Here is a 27,531-nt window from a genome sequence, read left to right as displayed (position 1 = left end):
TGCGTATATTGCAACAAAAGGCATCACTCTATGTTGCACTTAAATAACTTTCCCAACACACCTCAAAGTAGCGCTTTCTCAAAAAGAGCCACAGGTTTAATTGCAACCGCAACTCCCGAAACACAAAATCCCGATTTGTGCCAAGAGACACCATGCTGCTCTAAGACATTAAAAACTAAAATGCTGCACAGCGAGATTCAAAGAAGGGACTACTACCCACAGCAGTCGTCTCCATAGAATATCGAGAAGAACTGTTTAATCTCAGGGCCCTAATAGAACAAGGATCACAACGATCTTTCATAGCGTCTAGGGCACAAAATAGGCTACAACTATGAAACGGGAATGGGCGGAAGAGTAGTACAAAACTCAAATAAAATCTGCCCCATTACCCTAATTTCCCCCCAAGCGGATAAGCGTATTCAAGCAGAAGCCATAGTATTACCGCAACTTACCAATATGCTTCCAAGCTTTCATATACATAGCAAATATTGGCATAAGGTAAATATATACCTATCTAAATATAAAATTAGCAGATGCCAACTGCAACACCCCCGCTCAAATAGACGTTCTATTAGGCAGCGATCTAATACCGCAAATTATACTAGAAGGTGTTGAAAAAATTTCAAAAACACTACTGGCGCAAAATACCACTTTCGGATGGGTCCTAAGTGGACTAATTGCGGAACCAGTCACAGCAATGACAACTCAAGTTGAGGAAATCTCAAACGAGTACCTCAATTCACAATTGAGAAAATTTTGGGAGTTAGAAGAACTCCCCCCCATTTCAATTACAACACCAGAAGATCAGTATTGTGAAGACTTTTACAAAGCCACAACTACTAGATCAGATAATGATACCGACCATCGTACGACTATCACTAAAACAACAATTTCCAGATACACTCGCCTTAGGTCACTCTCGCACCTCTGCTACACAGCAGTTTCTAAGTATGGAAAAAAACCCTACTTAGAAAAGGTGAACTCAAACAAGATTATGATGCTGTGTTGGAAGAATACCTCCATTTAGATCGCATGGAGGAAGTAAGCCCGTACGAAAAAATCATCAATGGCAAATACTACTCATTTTACTTGCCACATCATGCAGTAGTAAAGCCAGATAAAAAAACTACTAAAGTAAGAGTTGTCTTCAACGCCTCAAGATCCACTAGCTCGGGGAATTCCCTAAACGATATCCTATTTACGGGTCCCACGCTCCAACCTGATTTAATGCTGCTTATTCTAAACTGGCGTATATTCAAATACGTATACAACGGGGACGTCGAAAAAATGTGTAGACAAATTGTCGTACATAAAGACGATCAAGATTTTCAGCGAATTATTTTCCGAAAATCCCCCAATAGTCCACTACGCGACTTCAAGCTAAAGAAGTGACCTTTGCCATTCGAACACTCCATGAATTGGCTGAAAACACCAAGTCAGAATTTTCTCTGGCAACCCAGGTGTTAAAAATGCAAACGTATGTAGACGATATTCTGTCTGGAAGTCACAGTCTTCCACAAGCATACGAATCATTATCACAGGTAATCCGAGCCCTCAAATCCGCTGGGTTTCCATTAAAAAAGATAACGGAAAATCACCCAAACATATTAAAAAACATCCCACACGAATATTTGTTGGACACTAATTTCCTTATATTCGAAAAGGAAAGTACAACAAAAACTCTGGGCACTCAATGGAATGCAATATCGGACCAGTTTTCATACACGACTGAGTCCGTATCCGCATTATCCCCCATTACAAAACGACAAATTTTATCCTCGGTGGCAAAACTTTTCGACCCCGCAGGATGGCTTTCGCCAATTATGATACAAGCGAAAATCCTGATCCAAGAATTATGGCTAGACGGAACTGACTGGGACGAAAAGTGAAACCTCTTCACTTAGAAAAATGGGCCCAGTTCGCTAATAATCTGACCGCCATTTCGCAGATACAAATTCCACGGTGGGTAAACTATTCCCCCGAATACAAAGTGGAACTACACGGCTCCTGCGACGCCTCTGAAAAGCCATATTGTGCCACTATACTTATATGTGCGCACACAAAGCGATACCGCAACTACAAGCCACCTACAAGTGGCAAAAGCAAAAGTTGCGCCTCTAAGAACGCTAAGTCTCCCAAGACTTGAACTCTGTGGAGCTCTGCTACTAGCAAAACTAGCTTCCATGGTGCAGACATGGCGAAATACAAATTATATCTATGGTGATTCCGAAATAGTTCTAGCCTGGTTAGAAAAGCCACCACACGCGTGGAAAACCTATATTTCTAATCGAATGGAGCAAATATTTGACTTAGTAGGATCAGCCACTTGGCGACACGTAGCCAGTGCTGACAATCCTGCTGATCTAGGTAAAAGAGGGTCCAAACCCCTGCATCTCGCCACCCCCACCCCATGGTGGAATGGCCCCCGGTGGTTAACAGAATCTCCCGAATCTTGGCCACAATCGCCAATGCGCAACATAATTGCCCCCGAAAGTCGAAAAATCGACACCTACCATACAATATTGGATGATAATGACATCCTTGAACGATTTTCATCGTTTCCACGAGCCCTCAGAGTAGTCGCCTATATGCTCAAGTTCTTAGAGCGGCTTAAACTTAAAGTTAAAGGAGCAACTTACCCCCAATGCGATACATTGACCCATCAAGACTTACAAAAGTCTAAGGTCGCTCTTATCGCATCAACCCAAGTGCGCTACTTCAGCCGCGACATGTTTTTACTAGGAGAATCGAAGCCGATTGACAAAAAGAGCTCACTCTTAGTTCTGAACCCATTTCTAGACACGAAAAGTCCGCTTCGTGCTAATGGTCGGCTTGTTAACTCAAGCCTAACATACAGCGAACGCCACCGCATAATCATACCTGAGAAGTGTCCATTTGCCACATTATTCCTGAAATACATCCACATATTAATTCTACACGCCGAACATCGCCTCATGCAACATATGGTACGCCAAGAGTATTACATCCTTCGTCTGAAGCCCCAAATCAAGAAATGCATTTTCATGTGCAAGATCTGCACTATGCATATGCAAAAAATGCGAACGCAGATTATGGCAGCACTTCCACCTGAACGCTGCAATTTCGCTCTGCCTTTCACCACCACAGGTGTCGATTTTGCTGGGCTTTTTCAAATAAAGGCGTCCATGCTAAGGTCTCCCAATCTCATGAAAGGCTATGTGGCTGTCTTTGTATGTTTCACGACAAAGGCAGTACACCTTGTGTTATGCACAAATCATGAGCGATAATGGCAAAACATTCATTGGAGCTCAACTAGCCGCAGAAAAACAGTTTGTGGATTTCTTTAAACAAGTATCGCCTTACATCGAACAAAAGTACGCCCCCCAAGGTATCAATTGGCAATTTATGCCCCCCAGCGCTCCTCATATGGGTGGTTTATGGGAATCACCTGTAAAGGGCTTCAAATCTCATTTCAAGAAGACAGCTGGCAGCTACAAATTTAATTATGAAGAATTCACTACATTATAAACTAAAATCGAAGCCGTTCTCAACTCACGGCCCCTCACGGTTCTCTCGCAAGATCCCTCCGATTTCACAGCCCTAACTCCAGGGAGCACCCATTCTGGCCCCACCTGGGCCAGGCATGGAGTCGCTATCCTTACTAAATAGATGGGAAAGAATTAAAATTCTCCATCATAATTTCAGTCGCCGATGGAAAGAAGACTATATCAAGGACCTATTCAAGAGGTACCGATGGAAAATTACAGAAAATGCGCCAAAGATTGGAGATTGTGTCCTGATACAGGACGAGTGTCTCCCCCTACCGAATGGCGGCTTGGCCGCATAGAGAAGCTTTACCAAGGCTCCGACGGTCATATTCGCGTTGTCGATCTCCGTACGCAATCAGGAAAGTTAACAAGACCGCTCGAAACGTAAACGGTAAACCAGTAAACCCGATAAAATAAATATTTTAAAATAACAAACAAAACAACCTAATGGTCGATCAACTTGACGATCCACTTATGCCACAACGTGGCAGCCATACCCATATCCACTCTATGCAACCAATTTACAATTAAAATAACACTCTTCCATACAAATAAACATGGATGCAGAGATGCCACTCGCTCCGACGCCAACCATTCGCTCCACCATCCATGTGCCACGCCAAGTGACAGTACCAGTTACGGCTGGCCCAGTCGCAGCTCCCCGAACCACCACATCAACGGGTCCTCGTAGTGGAACGCGAGCACTGCCGTCAACGCCCATATCAGCAGCAGAGCCGCAGCGCATCAGGTGCCCAATATGTCGTCGACCGCCCCGGCCTTTGCCACCACAGCAAAGGCTGCACGTCGTCCAGACACACGGCCACTGCCTCAAATGTCTGGCATCTACTCACACTACCCAGGGGTGTACTTCGGGAAAGCTGTGCCAGATATGTATGTGGCATCATCACACCATGCTGCACCGAACCATTAGCCACGACATCGGTCAACATTCTGGTAGCCACCACCGTGGCGCAGTACGACGACCGCCAATGAGCCGGGATGCACGATCCCGTCGACAGCCAACCACATCACCATCCCGTATTCGGCGGCAATAGAATGGGACGTCGACACGACGCCAGCAACAAACGCCCCGTCCGCGCCGCACCTCAGGCCTAAGCACCGTTCTAGCCACGCTCCAGAAATTGCAACGACTTCTAGGCTGAAATATTCGCCTAGGGGGGCCGGGATGGCTGAATGAGCTTCAGTCTCCTGCCCCACACAACATATAACCAACACCGAACACCTAACCACAGCAATAATCCCGCATCTAGAACACTCTACACTCACCGCATTAAAATATACGTCACTAACACGCTTTGTTCACCACACTCATCTCGACACCACCTACAATCCACATCACACATAACTACATTACCACTGCATTTTTCACCACAACCAAAAGGAAACAAAAGGGGCGAAGAAACAAGTTCGTCCTCGAGCTCCAACGATAACCTTTTGCGAATATCCAGTTTTTAAAAGAAAAAATATTCGTATTAAAAAATTTGTAGATATAAAAGCTCTAAACTCTAAAATTGTAATTTAAACTCCTGTGTAATAAATCAAAATTGTGAAATTCTTGCGGAATTGTTGTTTTCTATCTTTTTTGCTAACATTAAGAACGGTGAGTGCGAGGAAACTAATCGGAGAATACAATGACCGAGTCCTATAAGTATATTCTTTAATGAATTTGTGATATTCTTCTTAGATTATTGCTCTTTAATTTCTTTCCGTCCAAATGAGACGCGCTATCGATTGCTCGGCGATTCCCCAAATTTACACCATAAATCTGTTATCAGCATCTCCCTTCGAAGTTTCTTAAAAGGAATTTTTTATTTTATTATGAGAGATGAGCCAAATTTTACCGAAACCAATAAGTGCTGGTGGTATCTTATATCTGCCTTACGCTTTCAGCATTGTCACTATTTTACATATTGATCCGATACTCAATGTGTTGCCAGCAGAGACCGTTTGTTGTCATAGCTATGTTTGAGTAGCCGTATTTCAATGAAAACTTGCAGGCGCTGTATTAATCTCTTTAAGAAAAAAAGAACACGCAAAATTGTTTCTACTGTTGATAACTGTTCGTTATAATGTACCATATCTTGAACAATGCAAGATAAGTTGGCCTGTTCTTTAATATTGACATACAATATTGGAAAATTTAATTTTTCTAATTCCAAATAATAGCCGAATTATCTGTCTTTTGTTATTGAGCTTCTTTTTCAATTTAGAAGCTTTTAGAAATATTACTTTGTTATGTGCTCGAATATTTCTTCCGATTCTAATCGCAAATATTCAGTTTGTACTACCAATTGCGTTGTTTCTTTTATCGGCAATGTCTTTTCTTCCAAAATAACATTTGCTTACCATTGCATCTATGTATTTTGGTCGATATTCGTTATAGTACTTTCGCAATGCGAAAGAGTATTATACCAAGAGTTTTGTTCACGGAACGATTGTTTGTAAAGCCTGAAATTAATCGAGTTAGATAGAGAGTTATACATATATTTTCAAATGGTCAGGATGATGAGACCTTTGGTTGAGTATATATCCAATATATCTCATTGGAGATTGATTTTAATATAAACACCCCGGCCAGGAATCAAAATCCAGTAATGAAAGTGATTCTATGATCAATATTATTCGAGTTATTTGACTGTCATAAGCTACAAGTAATACGAGTTTTGCCTTTTATTATTGCTTTAAATTGAATTAAACTTGTTTATTTGCGTATGTTTAAGAAATATACTTTGGCAAGTTTTGAAAACAAGCGTTGCTAAGTATTTTTTTTTATTAAAAGATTTATACATTATGGTACTCAGTAATTTAAGTTTAAAAAAATAAACTATTATCAAGTCAAACAAAACATATTTCATATAAATCTTAGATAGTTTTTAAAAATCCCAATATACTTTTCCTAGACTTTGCATAAATAGAATTTTATTTAATCTTTTAGGTTTTATTCTATTTCTTTGTTTGCTCACCGTTTAACTAGCTTTCGAAAATAAATTCGGATGGAACTGATCTAACTTACGATGATTAAAAAAGTTTTTAGTTTTATCATAACTATCTGAAAAGTTCATGTCGGCCTTCCACTTCTGCAACAGCATTACCCGTCTTAATTTCTCCGATCTTTCTAACCGCCTTCACACATGCAATCTCATTAAAAATGCGTTTCTTTAATCTAGGATCTCAAAGGATGGTTATGGAAAGTGGGGTCATGCATTCTGCAGCAGTCATCCTTTTATTAATTTCTTTCAGAAAAATTTTATACTCTTGCAACATGTTGCTACAGAGTATAAAAGGTTTGTTCACCTAACGGTGGTTCGTATAACCTAAAACTAAGCGAAAAAAATAATAAATAAATAAAAGATATGCTTAGGCAAGGTATTAGAAAAGAAAGCATTTCCCCTTATAATATTCACCTCTGCGTTGTCCCTTAAAAGACTGACATTATTGGGCACAACAAGTGGAGACTTGTTGTGGATTATCGCAAGTTAAACGAGATTACAACGGACGATAAGCTGGTTGATGTCTTTGTTAGAGTGAAGGCTGACATCACCGCCGTCCTAGAAATGCGATGCACAGGACAAGGACTGAGACGAGTAGATCCTTATGGCATTTAAAATAGTAACCATATAAAAGAGCTCAAATTTGGTGAGAGATTCGTGGTGGGAGAGAGACTCCGGCGTCGAGTACTGTCATTCACCCCGGCGGATGAACGTCTAACCATAATCCGCAGCAAACCGAAGTTTTCCAACATATCGCTAATCTCCGCCCACACCCCGACGGAAGAAAAGGACAATATGAAAAATGCGCCGACTAACAGAAGGTTTCAAGACCGGCGCATACTCTTGTAGAACCCCCAAAGGTGACCTAGTCACCGATGCCAAGAGCATAAATGTATTATATTATGGGAGGAACACTTCTCCAGCCTGTTCAATGGCAGTGAAAGTATAAAGCCAGAAAAGGCGAACCCGATTCCCCAATCGATGACGATGAAGCAGACGTTCCATTGCCCGACCATGAAGAAGTTCGAATAGCAAGTACCTGTCTGAAGAACAACAAGGCGGCGGGGGCTGGTGGATTGCCCGCCGAGTTTTTCAAACACGGCGGCGGAGAACTGTAAATGTAAAATACGGTCTGACGAAAGCATGCCCAACGGCTGGAATTTAAGTGTGATCTGCCTAATCCAAAAAAAAGGAGACCCCACAATCTGCGCCAGCTACCGTGGGATAAGCCGCCTCAACATCGCGTATAAGGTTCTATAGAGGGTATTGTGTGAAATATTAAAGCCCACCGTCCACAAACTAATTGGACCTTATCAGCTTTAGACCTGGAAAATCAACAACCGACAAATTTTGGAAAAGACCCGTGAAAGGAGAATCGACACACACCAACTCTTCATCGATTTCAAAGCTGCTTTCCACAGCAAAAAAAGGAGCTGCCTTTATGCCGCGATGTATGAATTTGGTACCCCCGCAAAACTAATACGGCTGTGTAATGTGACGTTCAGCAATACCAAAAGCTCAGCCAGGATCAGTAAGAATCTCTCCGAGCCGTTCGATACCGAACGAGGTTTCAGACAAGGCGACTTAATCGTGCAGGTACAATCTTTTATAAGAGTCTATACCTGCTGGCGTATGACGATGATATTCATATCATTAGCCTCAACACCCGCGCCTGCTTTCTCCATACTGGTTAAGGAAGCAAAGAAAATTGGTATGGTGGTGAACGAGGGCAAAACGAAATGTCTCCTGCCATCAAACAAACAGTCGTCGACTAGGCTCCAACGTCACTGTTGACAGTCATATCTTTGAAGTGGTATATAATTTCGTATATCTTGGAACCAGTACAAACACCACCAACAATGTCAGATTGGAAATCCAACGCAGCATAACTCTTGCCAACAAGTGCTACCTTGAACTGAGTAGGCAATTGAGAATTAAAGTCCTCTCTCGACGAACATAAACAAAGTTCAGCGAATTAAAAGATAGCGGCTGCACTGGCTACGTCATGTTGTCCGAAACTCTTTATCTAGGTCACGTTTTGACACGTATAGAGTCCGCCGCATACTCTAGTGAAGTTAAAGAAGCGGTTGCAAGAATGCGGTTTTGGAATTAAAGCAGTTTTAAATATATTTAATAGAAACAAAGTACCTCAGCCAATGTTTAAAATTGAGTTGTTGCGGAACTCAAATCAACTTAAAAAAAAATGAAACACATCCAATATATAATTTGAAATATTTGCTAACACGTTGAGTAACTGTGGAATAACCACATAAAAGAAACGGTCCGGTACAATGTACTAACTGGCAAGAATATGGGCATACTAAATCATAGAAGAATGCGGTTTTGGAATTAAAGCAGTTGTAAATATATTTAATAGAAACAAAGTACCTCAGCCAATGTTTAAAATTGAGTTGTTGCCGAACTCAAATCAACTTAAAAAAAATTAAACACATCCAATATATAATTTGAAATATTTGGTGACACCTTGAGTAACTGTGGAAGAACCACATAAAAGAAACGGTCCGGTACAATGTACTAACTGGCAAGAATATGGGCATACTAAATCATACTGCGCTCTACGCAGTGTTTGTGTGGTATGTGGCGATTTACATCCCACTTCTAAATGCACCCTTAAAAAAGAAGAATTGAATAAACAAGTAAGGAAGGGCTAAGTTCGGGTGTCACCGAACATTTTATACTCTCGCATGATAAAGTGATAATTGAGATTTCATTATCCGTCATTTACATATTTTTCAAATACCGTATTTGTGTACAGTTTTATTCCGCTATCATCATTGGTTCCTAATGTATACATTATACAGAGAAGGCATCAGATGGAATTCAAAATAGCGTTATATTGGAAGAAGGCGTGGTTGTGAATCGATTTCACCCATATTTCGTACATGTCATCAGGGTGTTAAGAAAATATTATATACCAAATTTCATTGAAATCGGTGAGTAGTTCCAGAGATATGGTTTTTGGTCCATAAGTGGGCGACGCCACACCCATTTTCAATTTTTAAAAAAAGCCTGGGTGCAGCTTCCTTCTGCCATTTCTTCCGTAAAATTTAGTGTTTCTGACGTTTTTTGTTAGTCGGTTAACACACTTTTAGTGATTTTCAACATAACCTTTGTATGGGAGGTGGGCGTGGTTATTATCAGATTTCTTCCATTTTTGAACTGTATATGGAAATACCTGAAGGAAACGACTCTATAGATTTTGGTTGACATAGCTGTAGTAGTTTCCGAGATATGTACAAAAAACTTAGTAGGGGGCGGGGCCACATCCTTCTTCTTCTTAATTGGCGTAGACACCGCTTACGCGATTATAGCCGAGTTAACAACAGCGCGCCAGTCGTTTCTTCTTTTCGCTACGTGGCGCCAATTGGATATTCCAAGCGAAGCCAGGTCCTTCTCCACTTGGTCCTTCCAACGGAGTGGAGGTCTTCCTCTTCCTCTGCTTCCCCCGGCGGGTACTGCGTCGAATACTTTCTGAGCTGGAGTGTTTTCATCCATCCGGATAACATGACCTAGCCAGCGTAGCCGCTGTCTTTTAATTCGCTGAACTATGTCAATGTCGTCGTATATCTCGTACAGCTCATCGTTCCATCGGATGCGATATTCGCCGTGGCCAACGCGCAAAGGACCATAAATCTTTCGCAGAATTTTTCTCTCGAAAACTCGTAACGTCGACTCATCGGTTGCTGTCATCGCCCAAGCCTCTGCACCATATAGCAGGACGGGAATTATGAGCGACTTATAGAGTTTAGCTTTTGTTCGTCGAGAGAGGACTTTACTTTTCAGTTGCCTACTCAGTCCGAAGTAGCACCTGTTGGCAAGAGCAATCCTGCGTTGGATTTCCAGGCTGACATTATTAGTGGTGTTAATGCTGGTTCCTAAACAGACGAAATTATCTACAACTTCAAAGTTATGACTGTCAACAGTGACGTGAGAGCCAAGTCGCGAGTGCGACGACTGTTTGTTTGATGACAGGAGATATTTCGTTTTGCCCTCGTTCACTACCAGACCCCTTTTCTGTGCTTCCTTGTCCAGCCTAGAGAAAGCAGAAATAACGGCGCGGGTTTTGAGGCCGATGATATCAATATCGTCGGCATACGCCAGCAGCTGTACACTCTTATAGAAGATGGTACCTTCTCTGTTTAGTTCTGCAGCTCGAACTATTTTCTCCAGGAGCAGGTTGAAGAAGTCGCACGATAGGGAGTCGCCTTGTCTGAAACCTCGTTTGGTATCGAACGGCTCGGAGAGGTCCTTCCCGATCCTGACGGAGCTTTTCGTGTTGTTCAACGTCAGTTTACACAGCCGTATTAGTTTTGCGAGGATACCAAATTCAGACATCGCGGCATAAAGGCAGCTCCTTTTCGTGCTGTCGAAAGCAGCTTTGAAATCGACGAAGAGGTGGTGTGTGTCGATTCTCCTTTCACGGGTCTTTTCCAAGATTTGGCGCATGGTGAATATCTGGTCGGTTGTTGATTTTCCAGGTCTGAAGCCACACTGATAAGGTCCAATCAGTTTGTTGACGGTGGGCTTTAATCTTTCACACAATACGATCGATAGAACCTTATATGCGATGTTGAGGAGGCTAATCCCACGGTAGTTGGCACACTTAAATTCCAATCGTTGGGCATGCTTTCGTCCGACCATATTTTACAAAGAAGCTGATGCATGCTCCTTATCAGTTCTTCGCCGCCGTGTTTGAATAGCTCTGCCGGCAATCCGTCGGCCCCTGCCGCTTTGTTGTTCTTCAGGCGGGCAATTGCTATTCGAACTTCTTCATGGTCGGGTAATGTTACGTCTGCTCCATCATCATCGATTGGGGAATCGGGTTCTCCTTCTCCTGGTGTTGTGCGTTCACTGCCATTCAGCAGGCTGGAGAAGTGTTCCCTCCATAATTTAAGTATACTCTGGGCATCAGTGACTAGATCACCTTTGGGGGTTCTACAAGAGTATGCTCCGGTCTTGAAACCTTCTGTAAGCCGCAGCTGTACGTAAGGAGTTTGAAATGCCGTCCCACAGTTCCCTTATACCGAGTTGTTGATGAGTGCTCTCAGAGAGCAGGAGTGCAAGCCGAGTAGAAAATCGTTCGGCAGTCTGTTGTGATTGCAGCTTTTCGACGTCAAACCTTCCTTGTGTTTGTTGGCGTGCGTTTTTTGCTGCACAGAGGCGGGTGCGAATCTTGGCTGCAACAAGATAGTGGTCCGAGTCGATGTTAGGACCTCGAAGCGCACGCACATCTAAGACACTGGAGACGTGTCTTCCATCTATCATAACATGATCGATCTGGTTGGTAGTTTTTCGATCCGGAGACAGCCAGGTAGCTTGATGAATCTTTTTATGCTGGAATCTAGTACTACAGATAACCATATTTCGGGCCCCGGCGAAGCCAATCAGCCTGAATCCATTTGGGGATGTTTCGTCGTGGAGGCTGAATTTACCGACCGTAGTGCCAAATATACCTTCTTTGCCCACCCTGGCGTTAAAGTCGCCAAGCACGATTTTGACATCGTGGCGGGGGCATCTCTCATAAGTGCGTTCCAAGCACTCATAAAAGGCATCTTTGGTCACATCGTCCTTCTCATCCGTCGGAGCGTGGGCGCAGATCAGCGATATGTTGAAGAACCTCGCTTTGATGCGGATTGTGGCTAGACGTTCATTCACCGGAGTGAATGATAGTACTCGGCGACGGAGTCTCTCTCCCCACCACGAATCCAACACCAAACTTGCGCGCTCCTTTATATGGCCACTGTAGTAAATGTCACAAGGACCTACTCGTCTCTGTCCTTGTCCCGTCCATCGCATTTCTTGAACGGCGGTGATGTCAGCCTTTATTTTTGCGAGGACATCAACCAGCTGGGCAGCGGCACCTTCCCAATTAAGGGTCCGGACATTCCAGGTGCATGCCCTCAAATCGTAGTCCTTATTCCGTTTGCCATGGTCGTCATCAAAGGGGGGTCTCTCATCCGAGGCTGTGTTTTCCTTTTCATTGGTATTGTTTTTTTACGTGGCGGGTCCCAAGCCCAGCGCACAACCCTATGTAGGGAATGTTTCGCCTTCTCACATTAGCTCACCTTCGAACGGATGTTCTTAGGCTACCCAGAGGATACTTGGTCAAAGACCGGAAGTAGTGAGCTGCTTGAGCCATGTGTAAAAGAATCGTTTCTGGCCACTCCCAAGTGAATGGCGATCAGAGAACTTTCCTCACTTGCGTGAACTTCTACACATGACTCCATCCTCCGGGGCCACTTCCACTTTTCCAAAAAAAATTACGTCCAAATATGTCCCTCCCTAATGCGATCCTTTGTGCCAAATTTCACTTTAATATCTTTATTTATGGCTTAGTTATGACACTTTATAGGTTTTCGGTTTCCGCCATTTTGTGGGCGTGGCAGTGGGCCGATTTTGCCCATCTTCGAACTTAACCTTCTTATGGAGGCAAGAAATACGTGTACGAAGTTTCGTCACGATGTCTCAATTTTTACTCAAGTTACTGCTTGCACGGACGGACGGACGGACAGACGGACGGACAGATGGACGGACGGACAGACAGACATCCGGATTTCAATTCTACTCGTCACCCTGATCACTTTGGTATATATAACCCTATATCTGACTCTTTTAGTTTTAGGACTTACAAACAACCGTTATGTGAACAAAACTATAATACTCTCCTTAGCAACTTTGTTGCGAGAGTATAAAAATGCAGCAATTGTGGAGGAAATCACACTGCTAACTACAGGGGTTGTCCTGTATATAAAGATTTGAAATCGAAGTTGTCACAGGACATTCAAGCCCGTCGTAACCAAATGTTACAAACACCCCGTAATGAAATTATAGCAACCTCAGAGAAAATTTCAACTCCTATTTCTTCTATCAATAATAATATGCAAGGAAGTTATGTAAATGTGGTGAAAGGCAACACTGTGCAAATGCAACTGCCGCAAAATCTTCTAAATGGAGGAATTGAAACTATGATTATAAATCTTACACAGTGTATGACACAATTTATGTCTAGCATTCAAAACATGATCCAGGATTTAATAAAATCACAAAATCAAATGCTGCAAAACTTATTAATTAAAAAATGAGCTTACTAAATATATGTATATGGAATGCTAACGGTGTTAACCAACATAAATTAGAGGTTATTTGATTTTTGTCTGAAAAAAATATAGATGTAATGCTCATATCAGAAACTCATTAAACAAATAAAAATAATTTCAATATACCGGGATTTAGACTCTATCACAAATCATCCAGATGGAAAAGCGCATGGTGGCACGGCAGTGTTGATTAGGAATCGTTTAAACCACTATGCCCTAGAATCTCATGCTACACCACAGTTACAAGCTACAACAATATCACTCAAAAATCGGGGTTGTGACTTAAAGCTTACGGCTATATACTGTCCACCTCGTTTTAAAATTACAGAAATCGAGTTTAAAGACTTTTTTGGAACACTAGGTCAAAGATTTCTTGCAGGTGGAGATTACAACGCAAAACACACGTACTGGGGCTCACGTCTTATTAATTCGAAAGGACGACAGTTGTACTACACTATTATGAATAAACATAATAAGCTGGATATAATATCTCCGGGTAAGCCGACATACTGGCCCAGTGATAGAAGAAAAATACCAGACTTAATAGATTTTGCTGTAGTCAAAAATATAGATAAATCGCTTATGACAGCTGATAAATGTACAGGCTTATCATCTGACCATTCTCCTGTATTAATAAAGCATATGATATTTGAGCCAAAAGTTTCTCTAACATCATATAAAACTAACTGGTTGAAGTATAGAAAGTTTATCAGCAGCCATATCAATATTGATTGCAAAATAAATACAGAAAGAGACATTGATGAAAATATAAGAGAAATTAATGACCTAATAAGTAATGCAGCTGTATTGGCAACACCAAAAAGAAACAATAAACCAGTTGGTTTTAGAAAGATCACCAATAATGAAATAGAGAAACTTGTAAATGAGAAAAGGAGAGCTTGGCGGGAATGGCAGTTAAATCGCTCCCCTTCAAATTGCCCAAAGAACAACTTTGACTTGCCAACTTTGACTAATACCTATTAAGACTTCTACTTCTGAAGTTGAAGTTTTATATGTTAACTAAGTCATTAGTTGTGACACTTTATGTGTTTTCGGTTAATGGAGATTTGTGGGCGTGGCAGTGGTCCGATTACATCCGTCTGCGAACTCGAACTTTTTTTTGTACTAAAGAACCCATGTACTAACAGACACAGACAGTCAACCGGATTTCAACTTCTCTCGTGACAAAACTATAATACTCTGTAGCAACTGGTTGCAAGAGTATAAATATATCAACAATTGCGACGTTTGTAATAGAGCAAAATATGATCGGAATCCCATAAAGACTAAATTTATGTTAACTGAAACACCGAAAGATATTAACCATGTTATACACATGGACATATTTACTAACGCATAGTCTTTTTATACTCTCGCAACAATGTTGCTAACGAGAGCATTATAGTTTTGTTCACATAAAAGTTGTCTGTAAGTCCTAAAACTAAAAGAGTCCGACTAACAAAAAACGTCAGAAACACTAAATTTTACGGAAGAAGTGGCAGAAGGAAGCTGCACCCAGCCTTTTTTTAAAAATTGAAAATGGGCGTGGCGTCGCCCACTTATGGACCAAGAACCATATCTCAGGAGCTACTAGACCGATTTCAATAAAATTCGGTATATAATATTTTCTTAACACCCTGATGACATGTACGAAACGCCTTCTTCCAATATAAAGCTATTTTGAATTCCATCTGATGCCTTCTCTGTATAATACGAGTATAAACATTAGGAACCAATGATGATAGCGGAATAAAATCTTACAAAAATACGGTATTTGAAAAATATGTAAATGACGTATTGTGAAATCTCGATTATCACTTTACCATACGAGAGTATAAAATGTTCGGTGACACCCGAACTTAGCCCTTCCTTACTTGTTTAATTATACTCTCGCAACAAAGTTGCTAAGGAGAGTATTATAGTTTTGTTCACATAACGGTTGTTTATAAGTCCTAAAACTAAAAGAGTCAAATATAGGGTTATATATACCAAAGTGATCAGGGTGACGAGTAGAGTTGAAATCCGGATGTCTGTCTGTCCGTCCGTCCGTCCGTGCAAGCTGTAACTTGAGTAAAAATTGAGATATCATGATGAAACTTGGTACACGTATTTCTTGGCTCCATAAGAAGGTTAAGTTCGAAGATGGGCAAAATCGGCTCACTGCCACGCCCACAAAATGGCGGAAACCGAAAACCTATAAACTGTCATAACTAAGCCATAAAGATATTAAAATGAAATTTGGCACAAAGGCTCGTATTAGGGAGGGGCATATTTGGACGTAATTTTTTTGGAAAAGTGGGCGTGGCCCCGCCCCCTACTAAGTTTTTTGTACATATCTCGGAAACTACTATAGCTATGTCAACCAAACTCTACAGAGTCGTTTCCTTCAGGCATTTCCATATACAGTTCGAAAATGGAGGAAATGGGATAATAACCACGCCCACCTCCCATACAAAGGTTATGTTGAAAATCACTAAAAGTGCGTTGACCGACTAACGAAAAACGTCAGAAACACTAAATTTTACGCAAGAAATGGCAGAAGGAAGCTGCATCCCGGCCCTTTTTAAAAATTGAAAGTGGGCGTGGCCTCGCCCACTTATGGACCAAAAACCATATCTCAGGAACTACTCACCGATTTCAATGAAATTCGGTATATAATATTTTCTCAACATCCTGATGACATGTAAGAAATATGGGTGAAATCGGTTCACAACTACGCCTTCTTCCAATATAACGCTATTTTGGGAACCAATGATGATAGCGGAATAAAACTTTACACAAATATGGTGTTGGAGCTGAGGTAACCCTTGTGGAAAAATTGTCGTGATCGGACTATAACTTTTCAAGGTCCCTGATATCGAACACGAAGAACTCAGTGCCTAACCTAACATAACCTAATTTTTCACCGAAAATATAGGTAAATCTCTCAGACATTTTCATGTAATTCAGAGTGCATCATTTTTATACTCTCGCAAAAAAGTTGCTAATAACAGTATCTCGATTATCACTTTATCATGCGAGAGTATAAAATGTTCGGTGACACCCGAATTTAGCCCTTCCTTACTTGTTTTTACTTACTTTTTTACAGCTTACTACCTGGATGACAGGACCAATCAAACGATAATTGGAAAATTGAGACATACTTATGTATATTTAACTTATTATTATTATAGTAAACAAAAACCAAGGAATACAAATAAAACGGAATTTGCATAGAGAAAATTATAAGGAAAACAGAAAATAAGGTTATATTAAAAATTATGAAATTCTACGGCACAAAGAACAAGCAAAATTTATAAAAGGTAAATTGGATAATGTACATGGTTGAAATATTAAAAGGCAAAATAAATATGCAGACAAATTTAATATTGAAGAGATTAGTTAAGTTATATGTAAGTAAGAAAAATGACATATGAATTTTAAGTTTTTAGGATAATGTATAAACACATACATTTATACTTATAAAACTTTACTATATATAGTGACAAGTTTTAGTAAAAGTATGAAATGAGTTCCAGTTTATATTTAACAATAACAACAATTAAGTTTATCTTTTCCTTTAGCTTTGCTAATGTAACAACAATATAACGATTCTCTATTCAATTATATTTTATTTAACAACAACAACATCATTTGGCATACTCTCGCTACTCTATTTTAAGTCATCATATCGTTACTGATCATTTGCATTTTTTCTTACATTTAAGGTTTGGTAGAAATACATATGTAAAATTTGTATTATTCAGTCTTAATACCATCTTTAAAATAAAATGAGCTAAAGCTACTTAAATCGTTTATTTAATTACATAACTAACGTGAGCTGATATTAAAAAGGTACCTCTACCTTGATCACTCGTTTCATATACAGGTGAATTTCCATATCTCGAATTTCTACAAAAAAACATGACATAAACATAACGCAAACTTTTGAGTTGGCAATAGAAGTCAACTCTAACTCGATTTTTTGAGGATTATGGAGTATTGAGTTAGGGAAGTTCAACTGTATACATAGTTGCTTGAATTCCGATCCTCTAGTTGACGGTTGGCACCTTGAGGTATTTCCCTGTCTTTGATTCTTTCAAGTTGCAAGAGTAAAAAAAATCGATTGTACTTGAACTTACCCCTTCTTTCCTTGTTTTGCTTATCTTTGGTTAGATCATTCTCAAAGTGCATTGCATGTATTTTACAGTTGAGACAGTGATTTCAAGGAATGATTTTACTGCTTGTTGCGTGTGTATTCCCAGACACCTCCTCAATCTTTTTAAGATATAAAAATTCTAGCGGGTCGGTTCATCCTGTAACAGCTTTTCTTATTGTTGATTTCTGTCCGCAATTCATCACTCGCCACACAAGAATATTTTCATTAGGCATGTACCATGGCAAAACGTGATCGGCTTTATTTGTTATCTAGGCTACGTTTAGAGTTTTTATTAAAAAGCCAATTTAAATTTGCAGCTCTAATCTTCATACATGTTGTTTTACTAGAGATGTGTTTTCTCTACGTGAGCCTTCTATCTAAGTGAATACCAAGATATGAGATATGTTACTTCATTCGCTTGGGGCAGAGGTGGGCATATTAGACCTCAGTGGCATTTAAAATCGTTCGGGCACGCGCCCAAATTATTATTTGCGCGAACGCTGGGTGGTTTTTTAAAAGATATTAATCTAGTGAGTTATGTTCAAAAACTAAACAGAATTATCTTTATTTCACTTATATTTATACAATTGATATCTTAAGCCTAAATACAGAGTTTCATCTTACATTCTAAGAAGTGCAGACTTTGGTGTAAGATGATGTGCTGTCTAATTCTACTTAAAGCGTGCCATACGTTATAGTTTATGGTCGCTTCCTAATTGGCGATGTGTTAATAACATATTTGACACATTCGTTTAATAATGAATTTATATGAATATTGTTTACTTCAGGTAAAAGTGCCTTTAGCTATCGGTGGCGTTAACTTTATTGTTTATTATAGGCATAAGTGCCCTTAGCTAATGGTGGCGTTAACTCCCCCAAATCGAAGTTTCCCGTCTTCGAATATAAATTCTGTAAGTTATTAATTTGTGACGATAGTTTTATTAACATTTTTTCTTTTTCTTTTGAATTTTTAACTTTAATCTTTAATATAATATATGCTTTTACTTTTGTAATAAAATAACCTAATATTATTATCAATAATAAAGTACTAAATGTCCACCAAATAGGATTTCTTTTTATTTCTTGTTTTATTGGATTTAACATGTTACAGTTTTCCAATCTTAAATCAATATTTGTTGTTTCAATATATTCTTTTACAAAAAATGGCTTAAATTTTCCTTCTTTTAAATATTTAAAAATTTTTCCAGTGGGATTTTCATAATTTATATCATCAATTATAACATTATCTTCAAAAGTTATTAAATATACTCCGTCTATTGTATGATTATTTACATTATGTTTTCCAAAAATTATTATAGCTCCGTCTTTTATAATATTCATTACTTTATTTACTTCATTAATTTTTGTACAATTAGCATCTTTATTATTCAACATATCTGATAAACAAGTATTATTTCTTTTTATCATACAAAATGCATTTTTTTGATTTTTTTTTTACAAAATCGGACTGAATAAAACTTATTTTCGCATTTTATTATTTCATTTTCGATTAGTAGTTTTCTATTGGGTAGTTAATTATGTTTGATATAGTATTGTTGATATATAAAGTATCAACGAAAACTGTAAAAATGTTTTCGTTCCTATAAGATAATGAAATTAAACTTTAATATTGTCTTTATGTATTATTCTATTTCTATTTTGTATTTTTACTTTATTTCCTAAGTCTTCTGCAACTATTTGTTTTTTATATATAGGATTTAATTTATTCCTTTCCCCATATATTTTTTTCATATATTATTTCTCTTTTGTGACAGCTTTTTGTAATCACTTTCTTATTATGATACTGTAACATCTTTCCCTGAGCCTTTTTAACGTGGCTTTCAAGTCTACGTGGGTTTCTTTATTAAATAAAATATTGAAAGGTTTTTTACCTGTTATTGAGTGTATTGTATTATTATATTATTGAGCCGTTATAATAATAGCTTCAAAGTTACTAATTAAACTCTATTCCTGTTTTAAACATTTTGAAATTTCTATACATGTCGGATGAACCTTTTCTATTTGCCCATTATTACATAGTGCTGTGACGTGGTGTACAGTAATATATTTATATATTTAGTCGTTCCATTAAGGTTTTGAATTGAATTGTACTCAAACCTGGTTCATTGTTGATAACTATACTTTTTATATCTAAGAATGTTTGTAAAAGTTCTAGAATTTTTTCTTCTAAATTCGATTTGTCTTCAATACATTTTATTGTCAAAAATTTTGAATAAGAACACTGTGATAGTCAAAAAAAAGACAAGACCAAATTCGACGGTTTCCCCCTATTTCGGGTCCTACGAATCGAACTGCATCATTACTTTTTTGAGTTACAATCATGGTTTCATACAAAATTTTTTGTTGAAGTTTTTCATCAAAGTGGCCCATTGTAAGAGAAAGGCACATTTTTCTTCGGTCTCTAACTTTTTTAATGTTGACTTTTTTGGTAAACTTTCTTTGGCAAAGCTTCTCAGAATAAGTCCGTCTTTAAGTTCTTAGGTGACTGTAAACCCCAAAATCAATGTTTGTTGTGTCCTTATAGCCAATATGTCGAAAAAACTGAAAATTAATCCATTTTTTTAATGTTTTTTCCCTCACGTTTCGTCAATATTTTTATTTACCCTTTGATACTTATACATACATTAAGTGACATCTTGTAATAGTAAGAAACTTAAGCAAAGACAACGTTCTGAGCAAACTAAAGATTAGAAAAAAAACTTAACAAAATTTGTATTTTTTAAAAAAGCTACACTAACTATGTTTGTGTGCTGTTTTATTTTTTTTGTATCTTATAAGTGTTATCGATAAGTATAATAAATTTGTACACAATATTTAGATTAAATTTAATAAGACTCATCTATCAATGTCCAACACAAATCAGCAACCAACGAGTCAAGCTTTTTGCCACTGTACCAATGCTCAAGGGGGCGGCGACTTGGTGAAATCTTTCTCCATGCTCATCGGATTCAGTCGGAACTTGCTGCTCAAAATGGTCATTGTGATGGTGAAGGAAATGAATTTTTAAGGACATATTCACACCTATTTCTTCAAAAGCGTCTACCATGTCATCCACATATTTTTTAGCACTCCTAAGCAATGGTTTATAACGGTCATAACGGAGTTCCAGGCAATTTTTTCATTTGGCCTTAGAAGTTCTGCGAATTTTGCGTTCTTTATAAGTTTCCTTATATCGGGGCCATTGAGAACACCTGAAAATAATGTATCAACATAACATTCGTTCTATTAAAAGAGTTAAAATACCTTCTTTTATTTTCGCAACACTTAGTCTTGGAAATATTTCTGTCAAACATTTAAAAGCTTCGGCATCTCGATTTATTGCTTTTATGAAATTTTTGACAATTCCCAATTTTATGTGCAGTGGTGGTAGCAAAACGTTATTAGCTGGTATCAGCGGAATATGGATAACATTTGCCACATTTAAATGAAATTCTGTGCGAACCTTCCAATCACGCATTCTATATTGGTTTCCGCGGAACCTTGTGTCCCAATGACAAATGAAGCACATATTTTTTGTGTATCCTATCGGCAAACCAGTAAGCAAGGCGATAAGGTTACAAAAAACATTGATTTTGGGGTTTACAGTCATCTAAGAACTTATTCTGAGAAGCTTTGCCAAAGAAAGTTTACCAAAAAAGTCAACATTAAAAAAGTTAGAGACCGAAGAAAAATGTGCCTTTCTCTTACAATGGGCCACTTTGGTGAAAAACTTCAACAAAAATTTTTATATGAAACCATGATTGTAACTCAAAAAAGTAATGATGCAGTTCGATTCGTAGGACCCGAAATAGGGGGAAACCGTTGAATTTGGTCTTGTCTTTTTTTTGTTTTGAAAAAAGCTATCACAGTGGAATCAATGGACGTAAGAAATTTTAATTTCTGTGCAAAAAAAATGTCGATGTAAAATTGTTCTCCCTCTTTTTTGGTGAGAGGAGCTTCTCCTATTGGAATTTGTTTTGGATGTCTTTCATATTTATTTGTGTTGCATATGCTGCAAGTTTTTGCCTATTTTTTAAATTGATTTATCAATAAAAGCCAATAATATTTATTAGTACTATCATCCGGGAATAGTTTGGTATATAAAAATTTTATAGTCGGAAAAGCTTCTTTCAAAATGTTTTTTATTGCGTACAGCACTTCAGGCGTGCAGAATATTCCAGTAACTATTTTTGGTGAAAATTCTTCAATGAAAGCTCACCATCTTTTAATTTTTACGTTTGGATTTTTTTCAGATATTACGAATGCCAATGGCTGATGATCTGTATGGATTTCCAAATCCTTTACTTCGTAAAGATAATGTCGTAATGTTTTCAATGCCCAAGTCAAGGTTAATAACTCTTTTCTTTGACATATATATATTGTGATATTTTTCCATATTCTCCTTTCAAATGTTTGGTTAATGGTTGAGCAATTGTTGCGTAGTTTTCAATAAATTTCCTGTAATATCCCGTTATTCCTAGAAATCCTCTAAGTTGCCGTAGCGTGTTGGAATTTGGATAATTCTTTATTGTTTCTATCTTTTTGGGATCTGATTTTATTACCTTGTGGGATACAACGTATCCTAAAAATTCAACTTCGGCTGCTATAAATGTTGATTTTTCCTTCGAAATTTTCATATGAGCTTTTTCAAGTGCTTGTGCTATATATTTTAAATGAAATATATGTTCTTTTAATTTTTTTTGAGTATACTATAATATCGTCAATATAGACGTGACAAAATTTTCTGATACATTCCTGTAGAATATTGTTCATTGAACATTTGATGAAATCCAGACTCAAGGTCTATTGTAGAGAAATATTTAAATTCTCCCAAATTAAAGAGTATTATCTCTGGATTAGACATTGGATATCTATCCGTTATTTTTTTTCGCCTTTTTAAAATCGATGACCATTCTTAATTTTGGACTATCGTTCTCATTTATACCTTTTTTCGGAACAATCCAAGCAGGAGAAATATATGGGCTTTTGCTATGCCTTATAATTCCTTTTTCCAATAAACCTTGCATTTCCTGATTGACAAAATTATTTGCGGATAATGAATATGGATATTGTTTTGACCATATAGGGTTTTCATCTTTTCTTATTTCTGCTTTGATATCTGTCCTAAATGGTAAATACATGTCTATGTTTTCATGGGTTTTATTTATTATTTTGATAATATACTCTCTAAGCAGGGGGATGTTAATATTTTTAACATCATTACCTTTGTTTTTATATTTTTCTGTATGTTCTTCGAAATTATTTTCATCGGTAAATTGAAATTATTTATTTATAAAATATTAGTGCCTCCTTTTTTTGGAGTATCTTTTTTTATTTTATTGTCGGTATTATCTTCGACTGACGTCTAGGATTTTTTTGTTCCAAGTGGTTTAAATTTTGTATTTTTATATTTTTATTTGGTTTTTCACCATTCGTTTTTTGTTTTATTTTGCCAGTAAGAACTTCGGATAGCTTTTTAGACTTTTTTGTCCCAAAAAAAAAATTTTTTTAATATAATATTTCCGGTAAAATCTTCGGCTGGCGTCTTATAGCCCTGACAGACGAGCAGAATTAATGCGCCTTAAGCAACGCTAATGCGCATTGAAATTTTATGGTGACAGACGGCAGACTTGTGCATTTAGACAGCTGATAGTGAAACTTGTTTATTTATTAAAAAAAAAAAGTGAAATCAAAATGAATAAGATAAATTATTAATAGAAATTTTGGTATTTTTGGAAAATCAATATAAATTTTACGAAAAAATTCGTTTATTATTAACTACGTTAAAAGATAATAGAGTGAAATTAAAAGCAATAATTGATTGTAATGCAGAAAAAGTGTGCGAAAAAGTTAAGAATAATGGAAAAATGGATAGCCAACTGTGTGTTGTTTATTTTCTGCCATCTAAATGTATTAAAATTTGTTTTTGTTAATATACTTTCACATAATTTAATTAGCAATATAAAACTGCTTACCTCTGATGCGGCAAACGCAAAGGAGGCGGCAAACTTCAAGCGACATCTGTCAAAAAATAGCAAAAATCGGCGGTTTTTGAGCAGTGTTGCCTACTTAAATTTGGTAAATTCAGCTAAATGCACGAAATTCTTGTGCATTACAAACTTGTATTAACATGGGTCAAATGCGCAAGTAAATGTAAATTAAGCGCGCTAATGCATATTGGCGCTGTCGTCAGGGCTATAGGGGGCCATACCAGTGTGACACTTTCAAACATTTTTTTTTTTTGCTTTTTCGATAGTTTATATATTCAAAATTATCCTGTGAAATCGGCAAGGTATCTTGAATAGTTTTTGAATGCAGCGTTCTAAACAGCGACCGCTCAGAGGTGCAAACATATATAAATGAAACTTTAAACGCGTTTTTCTCGAAACGACATTTTTCAAAATTGCTGACATCATAACTCAACGAGAAATTGACCGATCGACTTTAAATTGAAACTGGGTATAGTTGAATACATTTGCTATACAATGGACTTTTTGATTGGTTGAAAATTGTCAATTTGGCATTAAAAAAAAGAACCATTTTTTTCGTAAAAAAAACGATTTTTTTTCAAAATTACGCCATTTTCTTAATTTTTTACATTTTTCAAAGATCGTAGTTCATTGTATAGAAAATATATATAGGTTTAATAAATTTAATAATTTTGAATTTTTTGTTCCAGCTACCCTTTCGACCGGAATCATGCCAGCAGTTGAGGCACTTTTTTTCGGCACTTCCGCAGACATCACATAACTCCGTTATTTTTCAATATTTTTGTTAAAAAAAAAATTTGTTGATATAGCTCAAAATATACTTTATTACGTCCATAAAACGTCGAAATATTCAATCTAGTACTTTCTTTTAAAAAAATTCACGAAAATCGCCTAATTTTTCATGCGTCACACTGGTATAGCCCCTTAAGCCCGCTAATGCATATTAGCGCTGTCATCTATCAGGGCTATTAGGACTATCTTGTCCCAAGAAGTTTAATAAAATTAAATCATTGAGAAAATGTATTTTCTCTATTTTATTATTTCCATAAATTGTTAATATTTAAATGTTTTCGATTTGGAATATCTATTGTGGCTCCGATTATATTTAAGAAATTAATAGATTAATATTATGAAAATATTTTATGATGGTCGAGCCGTTAATGGTTCTTACCCTCTTCTTAATTACTAAAGTGTTTTTGGTATTATAAATTCCAGTTCGTATATGTATATAAACTGGTTGCCTCCGTATCTATTAAAATTCGAATGATTTGCCCGGTTTTCATATCTGTTTTTATAATATAGGGCAAATCAGAGTTTTCTCTAAAAAATGGTTTTCTCCAATGTTATTAATTCTCTGTATTTTAGGTTGAAGCTGTGTGCTTACTTGTACACTTTCATTTCGCCTCTTTGGTATATTTCTTTGTTGATAATTGGTTTCCCAATTATATTTTTTACTCCTAGCCTGTACTTGGTTGGTTTGTATAGGCCTAGGATAATTGATTATTTGATTTGATTGGTCGACGTCCATATGTTCTGTACGATTGGGATATTTTTGGTTTGTATTAGTTATCCTTTGCGGATACCTCAAATTTTTTTTTAAGTTTTTATTAAATTGTTTTTTTCTCATCTGGTTTGACTGAAGTTCTTGCGCTTTAGCAAGAGCATTAGGTAAATCAGTGGGCGTTAAAGTAAAAAGTATTTGGTTTACAGGGTAGTTTAAACCAGTTATGAAGGTTCTAAGTGCGGTTTCCGGATTTTTAATATTTAATTGCTTGGTTATTTCGGGATTTGTTCGGTGCGTCATTATTGTTTTATTTATTAACAATGTCAATTTCTCATTGACATCATTATAGTAGTCTATTAAGGATTGTGATCCTTGTCATGGTTTGTCAAAATGTCGTTAGCAATGCCCACAATCTTGTTTCTCAGTATTGTGAGGGCTCCAAAATATCTCCTACTCCCTTCTATATAGAGACTCATTGAATTTTTTGCAGCTTCTCTCCAGCTGACATATGACCTTCCCGAGAATTCTGGTAAAGATTTCTAAATTTTTATTGCATATAATTAAGTAGTTAATTGGCTGTGTTTCGTATTCTGTCACTTGCGTAGCAGTTGTTATATTTTTTATTTGGTTATTTAGCTGAGCTATTTCAGCTCTTAAATTCGTCGTTTGCTATCAGTCGAGCTATGTCTTCTACAGTAAAATTACTAACCGCCATTTTCGAAAATTTTACAATTATGTTGTCCACTTTACAAAAAATTATGTAATAATAATTAATTATAAATTCAATAATAGTACAATTTATCTCGTTTTCTTTTTTATTTATATATATTTAATAGATCTATAAGAATTTATTTTGTTTTCTTTTTTCTTAATATTAGTGGAATTATTTCCCATTTATTTAATTAATATAGGATTTACTTACAACTAACTTTATCTTGTTGTTGCTACTGCACTGTACTGTTGTTACTGTTGCTGTTGCTACTGTTGCTGTTGCTACTGTTGCTGTTAGTTCTTGTCTTTGCTGCTACTGCTGTTACTCTTGTTGCCCTTGCTGTTGTTTTGGAAACCAGTTGCCTTTTTTCTTTATGCTTGGTCGCTGCTTTATTGCTTTTGATGCAGAGTTTTCACTGGCACTGTTTATTTTGTTGTCTTAAAGAACTTTGTGTTCTAAATATTTTTGAAATTAAATTTATTTTTGGTTTTTGTTTCTTTTTTTTTATTATATTTCTATAGTCAAACTATAGGTTTAGTTTGATTGAGTAGATTAATCGCTTTGTTTGCAGTTTTAGTTTTTTTTCTAATTTGATTTTTAAGCTTTTGCTGATTACACTGTTGTCTTTGTGGATCGCTCGCCGCTTAACTTTTAATTTTGTTGCACTTGTTGTTTAGTTTGCCTTCGCAAATCGTCACGTTGCGTGGTATATGCAAGAGATTGTTGCTTTACAATAACAATGTTATTTTTGTAATTGATAAGCTGTTTGCGATTTTTAAATGTTTTTTGTCCAACAGGAGTTTTACGTGTCTCCTGGCAGGATCGCCAATTATTACTTGCGCGAACGCGGGGTGGTTTTTAAAAAGATGTTAATCTAGTGAGTTATGTTCAAAAACTAAACAGAATTATCTTCATTTCACTTATATTTATACAATTGATATCTTAAGCCTAAATACAGAGTTTCATCTTACATTCTAAGAAGTGCAGACTTTGGTGTTAGATGATGTGCTGTCTAATTCTACTTAAAGCGTGCCATAAGTTATAGTTTATGGTCACTTCCTAATTGGCGATTAGGATGTTAGTTATTAACACAACATATTTGACACATTCGTTTAATAAAGAATTTATATGAATATTGTTTATTTTAGGCATAAGTGCGGTAACTATTGGTGGCATTAACTTGCACATTTTGAGGGCTACATGAGGGGATCATCGCGGACAAACATGAAGAGGGAGTTGAGAGCTACGTATTTTCCCACTCCTTAGCAATTGTAAAATTGCATAATAATTTTAAATTTCTTTATAACTACTATAAATCTATAAAATGTAAGACAAATATTATAATAAAAAGTATAAGAATTTCGGAAGATGTTTTTTGGTTAAAGTTCCAGCTGCTTCCAAATTAATGAATTAATTTCTCTTTTTAAATTGTAGACACTGTTTTCACGCGCTGAAAACATTTCTGCAAATTTAAAATTTAGTTTATGAACCACTGTTTCTTAACATATGAACAAATGAGCGCTCAGCACAC

At 37.0% G+C, this 27,531-nt stretch overlaps 1 protein-coding gene across 1 annotated transcript in view; it reads left to right on the top strand.

Annotated features, from left to right (window-relative positions):
• Positions 1-27,322, top strand: part of LOC120780349 — a 209,681-nt gene extending 182,359 nt beyond the window's left edge. The window contains exon 4 of the mRNA XM_040112641.1: positions 27,149-27,322. Coding sequence (XP_039968575.1) covers positions 27,149-27,179 — 31 coding nt within the window. The 3' untranslated portion in view covers positions 27,180-27,322. The remainder of the gene's footprint in view (positions 1-27,148) is intronic.
• The last annotated feature ends 209 nt before the right edge of the window (positions 27,323-27,531 follow it).

This window comes from Bactrocera tryoni, unplaced genomic scaffold (assembly GCF_016617805.1).
Source record: "Bactrocera tryoni isolate S06 unplaced genomic scaffold, CSIRO_BtryS06_freeze2 scaffold_25, whole genome shotgun sequence".
NCBI lineage: Eukaryota > Metazoa > Arthropoda > Insecta > Diptera > Tephritidae > Bactrocera > Bactrocera tryoni.
Note: the sequence above shows the minus strand (reverse complement) of the source record. Positions and strands in the feature narration are given on the sequence as shown.